Source organism: Uloborus diversus, chromosome 5 (genome assembly GCF_026930045.1).
Source record: "Uloborus diversus isolate 005 chromosome 5, Udiv.v.3.1, whole genome shotgun sequence".
NCBI classification, from domain to species: domain Eukaryota; kingdom Metazoa; phylum Arthropoda; class Arachnida; order Araneae; family Uloboridae; genus Uloborus; species Uloborus diversus.
The window spans coordinates 118,322,809-118,343,148 of NC_072735.1; the positions used below are offsets into that span (position 1 = coordinate 118,322,809).

The window sequence follows — 20,340 nt, forward strand, 5'->3', positions numbered from 1 at the left end:
GTGTAGCACACGAAATGAATTCAAACTGTTATTTACTAATATTGTCACACTCAAAGTACTAATTTTAATTTTAGATAAAACAGTCAGGTGTTAAATCATCAGTTACTATTATCATTTGTTCAGTAACTAAAAAGACAAAATAGCAGAAAATAATTTGAATATTTATTCAAGTGATTTTCTGCTATTGAACCTATTTTAAGCACCTTGGGTTTGATTATTGATTAAAATGTTATCATGATTATATATCATCATTAGTCAATCAAAAGTCAAGAAAGAAAGAAATTAAAGTTGTGCATAATTGCTGATAAACCAACCAAATTAGCCATTTATTATATTAATTTGCTTTTGCATTAGGAATGATTTATGTTATTTATCTCAGATTAATTATTAAACTTAATGCAAACAAATTTAGGATTTTAAATGACTGTGCATTTACATTTTATAAAAGATACAAAACAGATAACATTTTCTATTTTATATTGGCATGAACAGGGTTCATACTCTATTTGGATGAAAAAATTCCATGACTTTTCCAAGACTTTTTCATGACTTCATAAAAATTTTCATAACGTTGTTACACGAAAGGAATAGCACTATTTGCCAATTTTCTGCAATGGGTATTGCAAAACTATTATATGAATGCCACTACCTTATCAAAACATTTACTTGTGACTGAAAAAACATCAGCGCATAGTACAGAAACTAATAGCTATTCTTATTTTTCTTTTTAATTCGAGTAAGGTAAAAATAGTGAATACAATCTATAGATGTTTAAATTAATAAATATTTAATAAACAGAGCATAATACTGTGAAACCTGTGTAAGTTAACCACCTGTGGTGCACTACTTTAGTGGTCAACTTAAACAGGTGGTCAACTTACAGAGGTTGATTTATATGATAAGGGTCCGTGCCTGAAAAAAGTGGTCAACTTAGACAGGTTTTACTATAATAATAAATGGGGCAGAATATTAATAAATGGGACAAAGGTTGAATGATTCATTACAAAGTTTTCAAAAATAAATTTACTTTATTAAAATACTGTCCTTTGGTGCCAACAGTGTATCTAATAATCTATGTAACTTGACAGTATTTTTGTTCATTGAAGTAAAGCTTCGTTTTTCAGTAATTTTTTTTTTTTTTTAAAGTATTAGAATTCCCTATTTCTTTGTTATATTGTCCGATCAAACCTTTATAAACCTTAACCTCTAAAGCCTTCAACAAATTAAGAGAAACTCTGACAAGTTTAATAGTGATTTTGTATGAGAGGTTGAAACGAACTTATATGCAATTGAATTATACTTTTTGGAGTGGGTGTGGCAAAATCTAGAACAAAATCTAGTTCTAAAAAAATATATTATGTGCTGAAAAAAATTGTGAATTCTAAATAAGCAGCAGTAAAACCACATTACAAAAAAAGGCGGACGGCTGTAACAGAAGTAGACGCAATAGGATTCCAAAACTCACATTCGTTTTTTTGGGATGGTTCAGTTTTCCAATGTAAATAGCTTTTACATGCAATACTGTTAAATCACTGAAAATTTCTAATGTTCTTTTAGCTTCTGTTACTTTCTTACTGCCCAAGACATTTTTCCATGACTTGAAATAAATTTCCATGACTTTTAATGAAAATATTAATTTTCCATGAATTTTCCAGGTCTGAAATCTGTTTAGTTTTTTTCCATGACTTTCCAGGATTTCCATGACCCATACGAACCCTGCATGAAAGAAAAGTAAAATCAATAAAGTTTAAAAAATTCAACCAAATATTTGGTTAGAATTTTAACTGAGTGTTTACATACCTTATGTGCAAAAAATCAATAATTACTAAAACTTTCTAACATAAATGGCACAAATTAATTTTTTCATAAAAAAAACTGAGCATTTTTATTTGAAAGTTGCTTTTCAGTTCAATACAAAAATAATTTATCAACATCTTATACATTTTCGAGAACACCAAATAAATTAAGTTTTTTTCTTTATCTATACCGCAAAAACACAGCAGATATTTTTGTCTCTATAAAAGGAAGGAAGAATTCAACTTTTCAGCATAAAAACTATAATGAACAGCAGAAAATCTATTTTCTGCAATTTTTGATGATTACTTTTTTTTTCAAAATATTTTTATGAATAAATGTTTTATGCTAATACTGTATTCCAACCAGCTTTAGTCTTGAAAAGTAAAGTTATTTTATAATTTGAGTAATCAAATGTTTTGAACATAGCCAACCTCATTTCAACTGAACTTTGTGCCTTTTGTTTTGTTGGGATTACTTTAAAAAATGATGTTTAATAAATCATCTCAATAGATCTAGGTATATATACAGGCTCTTGTTTTATCATTTGGTAATATTAAGAGTTTCATTTGGTAAACTGAGAATCACCCCTCTGCCCCCCTTAATTTATTTTCTGGCGGCCCCCGGCTTTTGTTTGCGAAGAAAGCAAAACATAAAAAAATTAAAACTGTAAATTGTGTTACCTGTTAAAGCGACCAATTGCTTTCCAAGAGGAGGATGAGAGTCAAAAAAGAAGGTCCTTTTCATATACATACTTGCAAATTTGCCATAATGCAATTCGTCAAACCTATAATGTGATAGAAACATATATTAAATTACATTTAGAATATAAGTGAGCATTTCCATGTACATATACATATTTATATAATTGTTTTTTGAATGCATCTAATTATTTCTATTGCACTACTTTAAAAGGCTGTAGCTAAAATAATAATAAACTAATACCCTGGGAGCAGAATTTTTTTTAGGGGTTTGTGACCCAAAATAAAAATGAAAAAGTAGTCCGAGATTTAGCGACATTAGATAAATCATTAAATGAAAATCAGTTTTGAAAATGTTTAAAAATAAGATGCTAATACTACTATATGACAGTGGAATATATTTCAGAAAATATGATACAAACCTTCATAAACTAAAATCTAAGACTTTTTAAACTTGAAATATATGAGGGTTTTTCTCCCAAAACTATGAAATAGTCTGCAGACTTTCTCAAGAATCTGTGATGCACGTTGCAGGGTCACACTGTTTCAGCTACCTAGACACCAATACCATTCAAAATCATAATACAAATTCCTGAATATTATTTAAATTAAATTTTTCATACTGGGGTACTAATGATGTCACAGTACTCGAGTACATGGGCCAGGAACGCAAGAGTTAATTGTTATATATCAAATTTGGCATTTGACTAAACAGCAAATTCTTGAGGTGTTGATAGATGTTCCAACAAGGGCGTATATAAGGAAGGGGCTCAGGGGCCCAGGCTCCCTCCAAAATCTGGGGGGGGGGAATTTAATAATGGTAGTTATTTTCAGTTTTGGTTGTTCACAAATAACTTCAAAACTTTTAGCTATAAGAAAAGAAAAGTAGTCATAATAATAATTGTAATACGTTATATCAGAGATTTCTGAACTGGGTGCCGCCCATCTCTTTCTCTCCCCCCCCCCACCATTTTTTTCTTTTTTCCTAGTTAGTCTGAAAAGGAGGGTCTTTAAATCCTTCTCTCGTCCCCCGAAAGAAATTTAAAATAACTTTTAGTTGTTCGGTTGGAGTAATAATGGAAATTAATGTCCTAAAAACGCATTTACTTAGGCGCTTTTCGGACATTAATTTCAAGAAATTTCTGGAGGAGGGTCCCCGAACCGACACCCTTTCACTAAGGTAACTACCAAAAATAATCTGAAATTGAGCCTTTAAGATTTCAGTTTTGAAAAGTTTCGGAGGAAGATGACTAAAACCACTGCTTACCTCTACACGTCTAAAATGATGACTTCACTCCCCCCCCTACTTTTTCTTTTGCCTATTCGGTCTAAAAATAAGAAAGTATTCAAAATGTTACACTTCGCAAGCCCCCTCCACCCACTAAAACCATTAAAAAGCTTCTCAAACCTCGTTTTCAGGACTTCAATGTCGAAAAATTTCCAGGGGACAATTACCAAACGCCTTGCTTTTGGAAAGCATCTGAAATCGTTTAAGATTGCATTTATGGAGCTTTCATTTTGAAAAATAGCCGAACCCCTCTAACGTTACCAAATACGCTCCACAGTCGCGCTTTTCATAGTTCAATTATGAAAACATTTCGGACGAGGGTCCGTTTGCTCCATATGAAATTTGAAAATTAAAAATCTACAATTTCGAAAAATTTAAGGTGGAGAGTGTTTAAATCCCTCCACCTAATATCACTAAATATCTCTTTAAAACTTAGTTTTTAGAACTTTAATTTCAAAATAGTTTTTGGGAAGAGCACCAAAATCACCCTGCCAGTTACATTTTCATCCAAGTTAGTCTGAAACTGCATTTTTAGAACTTCAATTTCAAAAAAATTGGGCGGAAGAGTGATGGATTTTTTTCAACAAATACAGTTTTTGAAAATTTCAATTTCTAAAAATTTCCGCAGAAAGCCCCCCGAATTTTTCTTCCCTGTAGCATCACCAGAGACTATTTAAAACTGCGTTCTTGAGACTACAATTCAAAAAATTTACGGGCGAACCTACCGAGCCCCCTCCAACCACCAAAAGCGAGAAATTTATAAAAGTGCCTTCCTAAAACTATTTTTTGGTTGCGCCACTTGAGGACAGTATAAAGTCTTTCTCTCACCTCAAAAACAATGAGCAGATCAGGGCACTGTTGCTCGCCCCCTTCAAAAAACTGAAATTATAAAATAAGTGGGGGGGGGAGGGGGATCAAATCTTGGTTGTCAGTGCCCCCTCCAAAATAAAAACGTATATATGCCACTGTGTTCCAATGCATTAAAAGTTATGTTTTAATTTATGTTTTTCATTTTGGAAATTCTATTAAGCAAATCACAAATGAGCTATTTAAAATCTACATAAGCTCCATTGAATGTAAATGTTTTCAAGAGAAATGGCAATGAAACATTAATCTCTTAATAATTTACTTAGTTTCTTATTTTGATGAAAGTATCCAGATTTGGGGTTTGGAAGTTATATGGCAACCCTACTCAATAGAATTTTGTTTTACTTAAATTGCTTTCATAGAATGACAGCATCAATATCCATCCAGGATAAAGCCCAGGCTACTTACGTTAGTGGCTACTGACAAGTGGTTTCCACAGGAAAACAATTTTAAATTGAAGTTGAAAAACTGATGTTGAAGCATTGGAACACAACATGCAATATGTGAGATTTTTGGTTTTAATAGAAGTTTACAGGTGTTCCCATAAGGGAGGGGGGCATGGCACAGTTTGGCCATGCACCATTGAAACTTTTGAGGGTGTTGGTTTTAGGAGTCTTTTTTCTTTCCTTTTTTTTAGGGGGGGGGGGAGGGACATATCATATAACATTTGAGGGGTGCATCATCACTCTGAGTAGAATGAACATCTATAAATTTTAGTGCTATTTTTAAAAAGACCAAAATATTTATTTTAAAAATGCTCAATCAACAAATACTAAGCGATACTCATAACTTAATTCAGTTGAGAGCCTTTTTTCTTACAACAAGGTACACTAGAATTCAGTGCCCTCCTAACCTTCAGCAACATGTAGTTTAACTAGTTGGAAGGGCCCTGCATGCAGCTCACCAGGAGCTAGGCAACATCTGATCCTCTATCCCCAGAGGTATTGATTTGGAATGTGAACTTGGAAGACTTAGTGACTACAAGTTTTAATGTGTTCAACCACCATTAGCAAACACACAGGATATTAGATCGGCTGGCATCAAACCTGCGACTCTCCAGTCTCAAGTTCAACACCTTACCGATCACGTCACTATAAGATATTGTAAAAGTAAATAAATGATATAAAAAAGTAAATAAATGGTAAATAAATAAAAGTAAACAAATTGTAATATTTTTTTTGTTGTTACACACAAATTATCAAACATATATAAAATCACTAGACCTGGGAGCGTCCCGGCCGCCAAGAAAAACAAATGTCTACCGCCAAGAAATCAAATGTCAGCCACCAACAAAGCCAAATATCCACCACAAAGAAAGACAAAAGAAATTAAACACGCAACTAAGGACAGTTTACACGACAGAACAAGTTGGGGTTTTCACCCCTCTGTATCTCTGTCCCATGAAGACCCCAGGAGTTCATTTTTGGTATACTCAATCTCTTGTGGCCCCTGACAAAGTATACCAAAATACAATCCAAAGGACAATCAGGGGAGAAGGAATTTAAGTTAGAAAATTGCTACTCAAAAACCTTTTCATGTTGTTTGACAGGGCTACAGCCCAGATAAAAAGAGGGATCGAGCTGAAATTTGGCACACACATTCCTTGTGCCCTACTGATGTGCCTTCTGTGCTATTTGACCCCTCCCCCTCCCCGCCTCGTTTCTATCCCTCAAATCATACCTTCCCGGAGGTCTGTAACAGCCCCACAGGGGTCTTTGTTAATGATTTTTTGTATACATATTCTTGGAGGACCATTGATGACACATACCAAAATTCAATCCCAGGGGACATCATGGGCGGAGTAATTAAAGTTTGAAAATCACTAATTTCCCCTTAATTCTTTTGTACTTACTCTCAGCTCATAGGGTTTTAATCTCTGACTGAAATTGCAAGGCTGAAATAGATCTAACAGTTATTCAAAAGTTGTCTTAGGAAATCAAATTCAATCAAGACTAAAACAGATCCAACAGCTGCATAGATCTTCTGACACATCCAAGTTTAATATATTTAATGGTTTAGGGGTATTTTTTCCTTTTGTTCGGCGATACCATAAGTTATTTCGTCTTTTTAATGAACTTTTAAACAAAACAAGGTATTGAACAAGACAGAGAGTTTTATTAAAATGAAAAGTAATTCACCAAATAATTAATACTAGTGTTCGCCCAGTGGTCGAAATTCGACCATATTCATAAATGAATATTTGAGAAAACTTGTATCAATTTAACTATTTGCAACATTTTTTTTCTACTCTTACTCATGTTTAATGCACATCTGGAAACATACAGTTTTTATATGTACACACAATACCAAACAGTAATAATTTATTCCAATTTTGCTTTTTGTCTGTTAATCTCAAAATAAATGGATGAAAGGGGATATTTCGGTAATGGGGTCGTTTCCAAAAATTTAAAAGTATTTTTTTCTGAAAGAACATGGATAAAACATGAGTTTTAACCACTTTTTAAATAATTTGATAAATATTAATATTTTTTAATACTTATTTCAATCGGTGAGCAGATTGAAATTCATTTTTTACGCTTCTGCGCCTGGCATCAAAAGCGATGAAATGCCATTCACTTATGCCATTAGCCCACATCACAAATTATCATAACTTGGAAAAGCGGTTTACAGCAAAGCCCAAGCATTTAGCACGGCAATGGCACGCCAAGGTACATCACGGAACTGATGTGATATACCCCACCCTTGGCGACTTTTTCCTGTTGGCGCCAAGAAAGCGCCGCCAAGAAAACGATGTATGACGACATATGTCATACATCGTTCTTAGCGATGCTTTTTTAGCGCCAACAGGAAAAAATCAGATAAAAAAACATGATCAAAGCACTTCAGAACACAATATATATAAAAACAACATAAAAGCACAACAAAAAACATCACGAATATATGCTTCAAAAATGTACAGGGCCGGGGTTTTTTTGTTAACATATTAAAATACAATGAAATAAATTATTGTATTAATTACAAGTAGAAATTAATGCATTAATTTTTTTTTCATCATTTCTCCGGGATACGAGCCCTCAGTCTCATAGTACTTTCGTAATAAGACCTCGGCTCGCCGGCCAGTGGCGTACTGGGCCGCCGGGATACCGGGAAAATTCCCGGTGCGCCGGTGCCTTAGTGCACCGGCGCCTCAGTCTTTTTTTTTTTTAAATCAATTTTGTACCGGATATTGCGGCGCCTGGTACCATAAGATTTATCGTACGAGATGAACAAATAAGACAACATCATAAAACTACGTATCATCCCTTTTTAAAATCAAAGTTACCTCCATCCATCGGTTTAATCAGAATCGTTAATGTATAATGCTTTTTTCATTCTCATCCAAATCTACCTCCCTTCACCCAAGGAATAAAATGGAATTAAAAAAAAGTAACATCAGGGAAATTTTTTTTTTAATTTGAAGTATCAATTGGCGACTCTAACAATAAGCAACCATTCAGCGCCAACTTGAACTCAGTTGAAACTATAAAACGTTCACCTAAAAGTTATGAACAATGCCGTTGTTTCCAGATTTTTTTGCACCAAGGCGCCTATTTCGGACATCTAACTTTCGTACGGCGTCCATCTCTCTATAACTCGGTGACAAAGCCAGGGTTTTTAGTCCTGGGGAGAGGGGGGCTAAGGTCAAAATTTTTTATGTTGTCTTGATGACGCTTCCAACGAAGCAAAAGAAAGGCAAAAACTTCGGTTTCACTAAGTGCGGACGGGGAGTGAGGCTGCAGCCTCATACACACATAGCTCCTTTCCTAGATTCGTCACTGATATAACTAATCATAACTAACAGAGAAAAATTAATAAAACTGGTATTCCTTCTTGCACAGCCCTGTATTTTTATTAATGATTCAGAAGCGCTGCGAAATTTTTCAACAGTTCATAATTCTCTAATAGTGAAGATGAAAATTTCGTGGCATCGGCGCCCCCATGAAGACTTTAAGGCACTCTAATTTACTCCCCCCCCCCAGCAGATTGGGAAACAAAATTAGAGGTAGGATCCATTCATTTTCAATAAGAGATTTTTTTCGTTAAAAATATTTTCTTTTAAATCATTATTAAATGTAGCGCATGATTACACAAAATTGTTGTACGCGTGTATTATACTTCTCATTTTCAACTTATCACATTTAATAGCGTTAAATTTGAACTTTTTCATAGGATCAGATTGCCCTTTTAGTCATTTCGTTTGATATACTTTTCACACTTCCACATACCTTTTCCCTTTCAGGTGCTACTTTTTTTTAAAGGCGGCAAATATCACTACTACTCAATAAATTTTATTTTAAATTCAAAACATGATCAGGGGCGTAACTAGGAGAAGCAGAGGGACACCAACACCCCTCCCAGGGCCGATCCTAGCAGGTGTGCATAGTGTGCACCGCACAAGGGCGGCCAAAGCAAGGGGCGGCCACAGGCCGCATCATCTAGTTCTTTTAATAAAGCAAAATTCCTCGAAAATTTCTCACAAGATGACATAATAAGTCGAATAAATATGCAGAATTTCAAATGTTCAATTATCAAATTAGGTGCCAATTTTCCAACAGCATAGCATAAGCCTATTAAGAAAAATGGAATGTTAGAACACATTGTGTTGCTCCATTATCCATTAATATCAACTCTTTACTTACATGTTTCTTTGGTTGCAAAATTTCTGACAGAACTGGTGATCAGGCATTCATACAGGGGAGGGACAAATGACGGACTCCCCCCCCCCCCCGAAGCATGAAAGGGTGTCTTCTAAAGGCAACTAATGCTCATCTCCAGCCCCCCAAGCTTTTATTGACCCTTAACAATGACATATTTTATGTAAAAAAAAAAAAAAAAAAACTAGGCTGATAGGATACTGTCGCAAGTATTTCAAACAACAAATTCTGTGTTCAGCAGTCGTGGATGCGTGGAGACTGGAGAGACAATGGAAAATTGCGGTTCCCCTGAGAGTAAAACATACATAATCAAAGAACTAAAATTCTTAATTTTCCCTTTGCAGCAATTTTTTCTAATTAAAATCACGAATGAACTGCCCGGTTTCAGATCAGGTAGGAGAACCGGAAACTTGTCCCGAGTTACAAATTTTAAGCGTAGCTCCAAAACGAAGATCCAAAAGGATGCCTTGACGAGACTAAGGAAGGCTTCAAACTGCGTTTTTAGGACTTTAATTCCGGAAAATTTTGCTGGTTGAACCATTGATTTTAAGGATCCAATTAAGTCTCCTATTCACCCTTTCTACTTTAATGTAATCAAACATTTTTCTGGGGACAGCCCTTCCTAACGTCATCAAAAATTGCTCAATGGTATTTTTTGAATATCTTTTTTTGAAATTTTTGCGGTAGAGAGTGCTGAAATTCATTCCCTAAGATTACTACCAAAGATGGTCTGAATTAGAGTCTCTAGAGAGGCCCCCAATCCTACCCCCTCTCACTTAACGTATTCAAAAACAAACTAAAATTGCGTTTTTCAATCATCAGTTTCGAAGAACTTTGGGGGAAATACCGCGGATCCCCCTTTTCTCCAACGTAATCACTAATGCTCAAATTTTCGTTTTTAGATGGTTCCGTGAAGCCACCAAACCCTTTCTGCCTCAAGTAGCCTGAAGTTGACTTCAGTTTCAAAAAACAGTTCTCGAGGGCACACTGAATCCCCAACCGCTATTTGTCCCATTGTTATCAAACAATGCCTAAAATACGATTTTGAGAATTCCACTTCTAAAAAATTCCGGATCGCTTACGTAAATTTTCACGGCACTAGGGCATCCGGCATCCCCCATCAATTATAGACAAGGCTTTAGTTGTATTTTTCAGATATTAATATCGAAAAATATTCAGAAAGATCCGCTGAAGCTTCTCGGTTTCCTTAACGTCACCAAAGATAGTACAAAATTGCGGTTTTAAGAGCCCTAAAAAAAAAAAAAAAACAGCCTAAAATTGATATTAGTTCCGAAAAATATTTCTATCAGTTCGTAATATTTTCCAGTTTCCCCTATCGTGTCCAAATCCAGCGAAAAATGTGTTTTTGAAACAATAGTGGCGATAAATTACCAGGGGAAAGATGCCAGACCCCCTACCGTCACCAAAGACAGCCTAAATTTGAGTTTTAAACTTCAATTTCGAAAACTTTCGATAGGAGACGACCGAATCTACCGCCCTCCAACAACGTCAACAAAGATAACCCAAAATTGCTTGTTTAAAACTTCCGTTTCAGAAAATTTCAGCGTCAATCCTTTCTTAACTAAGGTCACAAAAAATAGCTGCAATTTAACATCAATTTTTAAAGAATTTTAGGAAAGAACTCCAACATTACTTTCCCCTCAAGTCTCGAAAAATTTCCTTAAAATTGCAATTTTTGACGTCAATACTGAAAATTTCTCCATGGACCTTGAATGTTCCCGACTCTTTTGTCCTTGAAACCAAACACAACCTGAGATTAATTACAGCTATTTTTCATACGCCAATTACGAATATTTTCTGAGGGAGATCCCCCCCCCCCCGATTCTCCCTCCTCCGTCTTTCCTCTGATGTCACCAAAGACAGACTATAGAATGCGTTTTTACGACTAGTAAATTTTTTGTTCCTGCTACTTTCTTCAAAGATATAAATTGCACCTAAGGAGTTTTTTCTATCTTTTTACATAAATTCATCTTTCTTCTGTTTTTTTTTTAAATTAGAACTTGATACAGAAATTTGAAGAAAGATTTGTATAGATTTGTATGGGCGTTATAGTCAAAACATGCAAATTGCTCTTCAGGGGCGGCCGACACCCTAGGATCGGCCCTGCCCCCTCCCTCCGAGCGCGAAATTGAAGATATGACTAAAAATATTTTTCCCAACTTTAAATGAAAAGAAAAAAAAAATCAATCGAAAATTAATTTTGTCGACTAAAATTAGCGGCAACCACCGTTGGGGTACGAGAGATAACTCGCCGCCTTACCCCAGCATTATTAAGGATCGCCAAAATTTCCATTTAAAGTACTTCAATTTCGAAAACTTTCAGGGGATAGCACCTAGACGACCCACATCAAAAAGATCGTTTAAAATTTAGCATATTGCACTTCAATTTCGGAAACTTACTAGAGGAGTCACCCTAACTTCAGCGAAATTATGATTCCCGAAATTATAATAAATTGTCTATACAATTTCGTTTTAGCTCTTCAATTTCGAAAACTTTCCAGAAGAGAGTCCCCGAACACCACCCCGTCCTCTAAAGTTATCAAAGACAGAATACAGTTATGCCATTTAAAAAAGTTGCCATGCGAAAAATTTCCACAGAAAAGTTTTGAAACGCACGCCTTTCTCTAAGAGTCAGCAAAAATGGCCTACAAATATGATATTTGAACTTCAAATTTCGAAAGCTTTCGGGGACGAACCATCGTATTCACTTTATTAAAGTTGATCTAATGTTTTGTAAAGACCTCAATTTCGAAACTTTTTCGAAGCGTTCAGGGCCGTCGCCAACATCCACCAGTTTTCAGAAATGGAGCCGTCAATTTCTAAAATTGATTAAAAACAGAAAAAGAAAAAAGAAGAAAACCTTCGCAATCTTTAAGAATTGAAACAGTAGTAATCAATGAACTAAAGGAATAAAAGTGACAAAAGTAATTTTTTCTGCCAAATTTAAAAAGAAAATGAAATCTTCGCATATTATTGAGAAACAACCAAGATCCTGCATTATAATTTACCTAACTGAACTCCGCACGTTTCAAACATTTTTGATCGAAAAAAAAAAAAATAGCGTATCGTTACAAACCTATTACGAGATTTAGTTCAATAAAAAATGAATAGATTAATAACATAATAGCATTATGTAGGCCGCTGTAATATGTTTTAAAAATAAAACAATTAAAATAAAATAAAAAAGTAGGGAACGAGATTTAAATAAGGTAATGAATTAATAATAAGTTCTCGGTGTTTGAATGTTTTAAAGTGAAGGTAAACCAAAACTTTATCCCGAGATTTAGGAGGCATGATGTTTAAATTAAAATAAAGTGGGGGGAAAAAAAGACTCAAGAGACATCAATCTAAAATGTGAAAAGTTTTCTCTTTGGAGCTACAAACTCTTGTATTTCAAATAAATAAAAATAGCAGACTGGAAATTTAAAATTTCATTTTCGAAAAACTAAAGCACTCAAATAGGTTTAGAAAAGAAAACTGGAGGAGCGTTTTCCACTACATTTTTACCAATAATAAAAACAAATATGTAAAAAGAAAGAAGAAAGCGGAAGAGTGGGAAGTCCCTGAACCTTATATCTCTTCGTTTATGGTCGCCAAAGGTAGTCGAGAAGCGTGTTTTTTAAATTTTGATTTTGAAAGAATTCCGCGGAAGAGTTCCCTAACCACATCGTCTACAGTCTCCAAAGATGGTCTTCAACTTCAAAAAGCTTCCAGGAGAGCATTCCACTCAAATATTCGAGAACCGCAACCACCCCATCATCAAAACCCATTTAAAATTTCGGTTTTAGGACTTAAAATTCTAAAAATTCCAGAAGTCCCTGAACCTCCCTTCCCCCTATTATCACCAAAAATAGTCGTTTTTAGGGCTTAAATTTCTAAAAATTCCAGAGGTTCCCGAACCTCCCTTCCCTTCTAATATCATCAAAGAGATCTAAAAATATGGTCGTTTTTAGGGCTTCAATTCTGAAAAGGTTTCCGAGAGGAGCTCCCGAACTGCCTAATACATCGTCGAAGATAGACTGCAATTTTTTTTCTGGAATTTCAATTTTTGAAAATTTCCGACGGAAAGCCTCCGAACCTCTCTGCCCACTAATATTATAGCTTGACCACGAAGAGAAGGCGGATGACCTTGAAGCGAAACCTCATTTTGTATCATTTGTAATAGGTAGAATCAACCAGAAAGCACCTAAAAGTGAGAGTCGTTTTCATTGATCCTATCTATCACAAAATAATTACAATCAATCTATTACAAACGATACAAATGATGTGTTTGCTTCAAGGTCAACCGCCTTCTCTTCGCGGTCAAGCTTTACCAATGATCGTCTAAAAACTGTGTTTTGGGAGATAACCTTGAAACCTTTCTTGGGAAACGATCCTATCACTCGCTCTAAATCGTCTTAAATTTTGTTTAAGGGTTTGAGTTTTGAAAGGGTTCTGAGGAGAGCTTCCGGGAACTCCTCTCCCTTACATCATCATTGAAAGTCAACTGAAATAAAGTTTTTAGAACTTCAAATTCGGAAAAAATGCCCGTTCTCTTAACATTACAAAAGATGGCCTGCAATCGTGCTTTTAAAATTTCATTTGTGGAAAATTGCCGGTCAACGTTACTAAAGATAGCCTGCAGTAGCGTTTTTACGACGAAAAACGCGTTACGTTCGAAAAATTCCCCTCGAAACTATCCTCCTCTAATATCACCGCAAATAGTCTAATTGCCTTTTAACCGCTTCAACTTCGGGGAAGAGCCAACCACCCTTTCTAAAATAATTGGATATAATCCACAATTGTGTTTTTAAAGTTTCAATTTCGAAAAAGGTCTGGGAGCATCATCGAACCTCTTCAGCCCCTAACATTACCAAAGATAATTTAGAGATAATCTTCAGATATCGCAGTTTTAGAATAATCTTTAGAGATCATCTAAAACTGCGTTTTAGGGGCTACAATCTCAAAAAATTTAGCGGGGAGGACCCCGGACCCCCCTTCCCCCTCTTTATTAAGATGGTTGTAGATAACAATTGAACTTTAACTTTTCGATCCCCCCCCAAAAAATGGACGAGGGAGCTCTCTCTATCCTCTTCTCCTTCAAACTCCTCTTTTTACTCGTTTCTTATTCATAAAAAACTCGTCCCAAGTTTAATTTTTAGAAGTTCTAACTTTGAAACCTCTCCTCCCCCTAAAACACTTCTCTTTCTAACATCACCGAAGGAATTAAAAAACTTTCTCTCATTTCGACAAAAGGGGGGGGGGCGCAAAAGTTTTAGTTGTCTTGGGGAGATTATCTACTCCTCGGGTAGGAAGTTCATCAAGTTTAATTTTTTATTTCAACTTGGCGAATGGGAGGGGGGGGGGGAATAGAACAAGGCGCCGGTCAAGTGTTTTTCCCGGTACACATTTTTGACCCAGTACGCCACTGTCGCCGGCCCTGCCTCGGTCTCATTACGAAAGTACTATGAGACCTCTGGCTCGCCAGGACCTCGCTCCGCTCGGTTCGTTATCCTTCCGACTGTTAATATACATTACAATCGAAGTATGGTCACAGTTATGTATATTTTCATGGAGACACTCAAGGGTGGCTCCTTCTGTTCAGTGTACAATAATGACACAGTTTTAAGTGTGAAATATGCACCATTATTGTGCAGATTTATTAATAAAATTCAGCATTTTTAAGAGTACAACCGAAAGAACTTTCAATTGTTAACATAAAATTCAGTACCTAAAGGAGGCACGTTAATAGAATGTCTAAATAATTCGTGGCATCGATAAGAATTAACTTTTAGAACAAAATAACCGTACTATTTCTGTAAAATTAATTTACATACAGTAAAAATAAAGTTAAAAACTACAAGAACCCCTCAAGGATTTGTAAAAACAAAGAATTTTGGAAGTGAGAGGTTTTTTTTGAATTCTAAAATAAAGAACTTACCTTTTTATATGGTATAAATATTCACACTCAGTCTAAAACAATACATTTATACATCATATGACAATGGCACGTTACAGATACACACCACGTTGGAGTTAACTTTTAATTAAACTTCAAGTTTGAAGAAACTGGCATTTTCTAATGTTTTTACTTCAAAACACAACTACTGAATTTAAACTAACACAAAATAAGCATTCCTGTAAGGTATATTGCACGAAACAACACCACGTATCTCTCCTGCGTGAAACCCAAACAACCCAAGTAAACAAGTTTGAACAGATCTGTAAGATTGCCTTCGGGTTGCTAAACATAGGTTAGTTTGGCCAGGGATGCCATGCATAAAAAATTATCGCCTCATTGGCGAGAAAAATATTTCAATTTTGTGCAAAAAATCGGATGTTGACAAATGGGGGGGGGGGGTATATCACATCTGTACCTACATCACTTGTAATGTCATAAAAACCACGCCTTTTTCCAAAATCGGACATTTAACAAATTTAATAAAAAATAACTGCTGGGAAAACAAAAGTTTTTTCTGGCTCCACTTTATTTACTTATTTTTTGTTTATTCCATCAATTTCAGTGACTAAAATTAGTACGTTTGGCTGAAGGAAACAACCCTATTGAAAAATTGGTGTGGTCGTCAAATTCTTGGCTTGAATAATTTTATTTTGGATACCATGGTGCTTTGTGTTAACCATATGTAAATATTTTCCTACTCTTTGTTTACATATGCAAAGGAAAAACATTTTTCACGCTGACATTGGAAACAAAAAAATTCATGCCAATGGATGAAAATCACCAATTATCCAATTTTCGAAATCTTCCCGTATGAAATGAATTTTCAAAACTCAGTTTATATGCAAAACATCTGTGTGAACAATATTACTTATAAAACGTCTACTACTTTTGAGTAAGTTGCTTCTTTGTCATTAGAAATATAAATTTCCAAGTAACAAATGAACGAACTCTACTCGTGGCAACATATAACTACCCATTCAAAAACACTGGACGTCGCAATAACACCACAATTTTTAAAAAAGGTCGTCTTTGTGATTTGTTTATGGTTAAGGACGGGGCATAGCTGATGTCACACTTTTCAACATTTTCGACCCTCTCCCACTTTGTCACAAAGTTTCGCACTTCACCATACCCTCTCTTCCCTTTGTCACATGTCAAGCTGTTTTTCATAAATGTTCCTATTGAAAAAGGCTTATTGTCACTTTCTCCCCATTGTATATCCTTCTTGTCATTTCCTTGCTCTCCCTTATCACAAACTGTTACTATTTCGTGAACGCCATCTTTAAGAGGGGCTTCATTCGTGGAGAGCCCCTTTTTTATGTTAACCGTATGCAATATGTATTTTCCTACTCTTTGTTCATGTGTGCAAAGAAAAAATATTTCTCTCGCTGCAATTGGTGCCAAACATTTGACGCCAATAGTTGAAGAACGTCAATTTCCCAACTGTCGAGATCTTCCCAAATGAAATGATGCTGCAAAATTCAGATTATACGCAAAACCTTTTGCATGAACACATTTCTTTTAAAAAGTTTAATATTATTGAGTAAGTCACATTTGACCTCTGCCATTAGAAATATAAAATTTCAAACAGTCAAAGAAATGAATCCTACTTGCTACATTAAAAAATGTTTATTCAAAAACACTGGATGTCGCAATAACAGTGCAATTTTATTAAAAAAAAATCTTTGTGATTTGTTTACTGTTTAGGGGATAGCTGGCTAATGCACTTTCCAAAATTTTTGATCTCTCTTCCCTTTGTCACAGTGTAACACACTTCACCATACCCCCTCTTCCCTTTGCCACATGTCACACTTTTTCATAAACATTCTTATCAAAAAAGGCTTGATGTCTCATTCTCCATATTGTATGTCCCTCTTGTCATTTATTTCCTCACGAATGGTTACAATTTAATAAATCCACCTTAAAGAGGGACTTCATTCGCAGTCAGCTCCTTGCAAATAGACATTTCTCTCCTCTTTTTTCACGAATGCAAAAGAAAAATATTTCTCGCACTGGCATTAGTGCCAAAAATTTGACACCAATGGATAAAGTTCGCCAATTTCACAATTATGGAAGTCTTCCTGAATGAAATGATCTTGCAAAACTCATTTAATACGTAAAACTTCTGCACGAAAAATATTCTTTGTGAAAGTAGGCATGACCTTTGCCGTTAGAAATACAAAATTTCCAACAGTCAAATGAACGAACTCTACTCTCTGCAAAATATAACTGTCCATGCGAAAGCACTGGCTTTGTAATAATACTCCAATTTTATCGAAAGTTTCATCTTGACATCCGTTTGTGGTGATAGCAAATGCAGGTATTATTAGGAGCTGTGTGTGTGTGTTTTATTTATTTATATTTTTATGAAGGTGATTTTATTGAAACTGAAAATACTCCCTCGCTCCGGAAAATGATTTACTTTAATATTAAAATCGCGAAAACATAATCAAAATGAAAATATTTTAGTTGCTCGTAGTTACTCAAAAAGCCTCAATAATAAAAACAAATGCAATAATTTAATTTCTTTACGCTCAAGCGAGAAATGGCAACACATAATATTATCCAGCAATTTCTTCACGCTAACTAAGTCGCGTGAAAAATCAAATAAAAATGAATTTTCACTCATTTACAATTGCTTTTAGCTCTTTTTCTAGTCATCGTAGCGAATTTCAGTTTTTGAGCCGTAAACGGGTGGCAAACGTTTTTAGAAGTATTTAGCACGAGCTTTAGAACCATACCAAGCTCGAAGCGCTAAAATGCACTTTTCATTTAGAAAAAGCGGTTTAAAAAATCAATTAAAACTTAATGTTTCACGCTTTCAATAGAAAAGAGATAAAATTTAAATTTTTGAGTTTCGCTAGCTATAAAACGCTTATAACTTTTTTTCTAGTGGATTTAGGTTATGGGACCTTGAGCGCCCTGACAATTTCTTCGTTAGAAGTATTTTTTAAAGACCTTTCCAACCATAACAAATTCGAAAAAATTGGACCATCCGTTCGCGTTGAAAGAGCCATTTAGAATGAAAATGAGTTTTTTATTAATATCTCCGTTAATTAGCGTTCAATTTCAAATTTTTTTATTGATGACACTAAAACTCGGCAATAGCTTCCGAACAAAAAAAGAATGAAGGAAATCAGTTCACAAACAGAGGAGAAATCGGTACCGAAAGAAACCGGCTTGCCTATTAATATTCCTATTATAATAAAAGAATAATAATAATCAATGCTATTTGGCGGGGAGCTTTGTAAAGTGAGGTAGTTTCTAAGTGAGCATCAAAGCATGTTAAATAGGATTGAAAACAATTTATAGGATCTAGCCTCACTGGTAAGGAGTTAGTGATAAGGCAGGTTCTGGCGAAAATAGTTTTGATGGGAGAGGAAAACAGGGAGGATGGTAGTTTGGCAGATACTTGGCGGGAAAAACTAGGTATCATAACTTTTTAAGGCTGAGGATTTTTGGGTTTAGGATGTGTGAAGGCCTTTCTTTTTGTAGGGAAGAGTTAAAGGTTTTCTTGGTGGGGATATTTTTACAACAGAGTTGTTTTTGATGAGATTAATACTTACACAATACTCCTTGGTTCATTCAATTGCCACATTCGAGAACATACAGCTAATATGAACATTGCAAAGGCAGCCACATCTATTTCAATATAAAAAGTTTTGGGTTTAGTATCTTTATTGAAAAACAGATTTTCATCTTTGAGATCAGTTTTGTTTGAACACTTGGAGTTAAGAACATCATTTTCCTGCAAATAGAATGTACTAATTAGACAAAAACAAAACTATATACTCTTTCAAATCACATATAAATATATTCAAAATCATTTTTAGAATAATAGTTTAAAACATCCAATTTGCAATGCTCGTAATAAAATTAAAAAGAGGATTCATTCTTGTTAGTGAAAAGGAAATGTAATTATAACTAGTCTTTCTTACATGCATAAACAAAGCAATACATTTAAGTAACTAAATCAAAAAACTTGTTATCAATGGCAATTACGTGCCCATCACAAAGAGAGGCTTGGGCTACTATAGCAATGGGTTCGTGGGCAGGGGCTGATCTAGAGGACGGCCATGGCCTCTCCCAAAACCTTGTCATTATAGGATTGGTTTTAAGAAGAAAGAAAAGAAAGAATATATTATGAGAAGACAAAATTTAACACATGTTTTTTACCTTAAAAGAAATTTAGGTCTTATTTGGGAGAGAAATTATGTCTCTCTCCTTCGAAACAGAACCATTACTTCAAAAATTTTGCTCCATCGTTTACATCAGTTCTTGATTCTAACTTTAGACACTTGGAAGATCTCGAAATGCTGCTGTCTTCATAGTACACCAATTGCTCACAAGACCAAAGGAGCCTAAATTTGCGTTTTTACAGCTTTAATTTCGAACTTTTCTGGGAGAGAGCCCCATTTCCACATCCACAAATGCCACGAAAGGTAACCAAAAATTGTATTTTAGGACTTCAATTACGAAAAATTCTCAACAGAGATTAGCTTACCCAGCCCTTATCTCTTAACTTGCTTAAAAGCGGTTTAAATGGCCTTTTTTGGTGCTTCAATTATAAACCATTTCCAACAGACCCCCCCCCCCCCACTCGGTTAATATCATGATAGCTTTGAAATTAGGTTTTTGTAGGGAGAGCTCACTACTATTCCATCATTTTGTATAATACGTCCAAAATAACTTAAAATGGGATTTTTAGATCAAGAATGGCAAAATATTTCCAGGAAGGGGAGATTCTAAGCACCCTTTTACACTCCCTATAGTGTCGGCAAACATTGCCTAAAGTTGCATTTTTAAGCTCGACAGCAGAAGAACATCCCCCCCCCCTCCTAATTATTCAACATCGAACAGCAGAATATTTCAGTTTTTAAGCTTCATTTTCAAAAGTATTTTGGTGTCAGTACCAGAAACTTGACCTTTCAACTAAGATCATCAAAATTTGTCAAAAAAGCGTTTTTGAGACCCTATAATTTTCAAATATTTCTCGGAAATTTTAATTTTGAAACATTTTTGTGGGAGAGTCTTTAATCCATACCCCTCACCTAATATCTCTAAAGATAGCCC

General features: G+C 35.0%; 1 protein-coding gene across 1 annotated transcript in view; it reads right to left on the reverse strand.

Moving 5' to 3' along the window:
• Window positions 1-19,368, reverse strand: part of LOC129223093 (protein O-mannosyltransferase 1-like) — a 69,716-nt gene extending 50,348 nt beyond the window's left edge. Inside the window, exons 1-3 of the mRNA XM_054857660.1 lie at window positions 19,270-19,368; window positions 18,834-19,015; window positions 2,478-2,581 (exon numbers count right to left, since the gene is read on the reverse strand). Coding sequence (XP_054713635.1) covers window positions 2,478-2,581; window positions 18,834-19,015; window positions 19,270-19,368 — 385 coding nt within the window. The remainder of the gene's footprint in view (window positions 1-2,477; window positions 2,582-18,833; window positions 19,016-19,269) is intronic.
• Window positions 19,369-20,340: the final 972 nt, after the last annotated feature.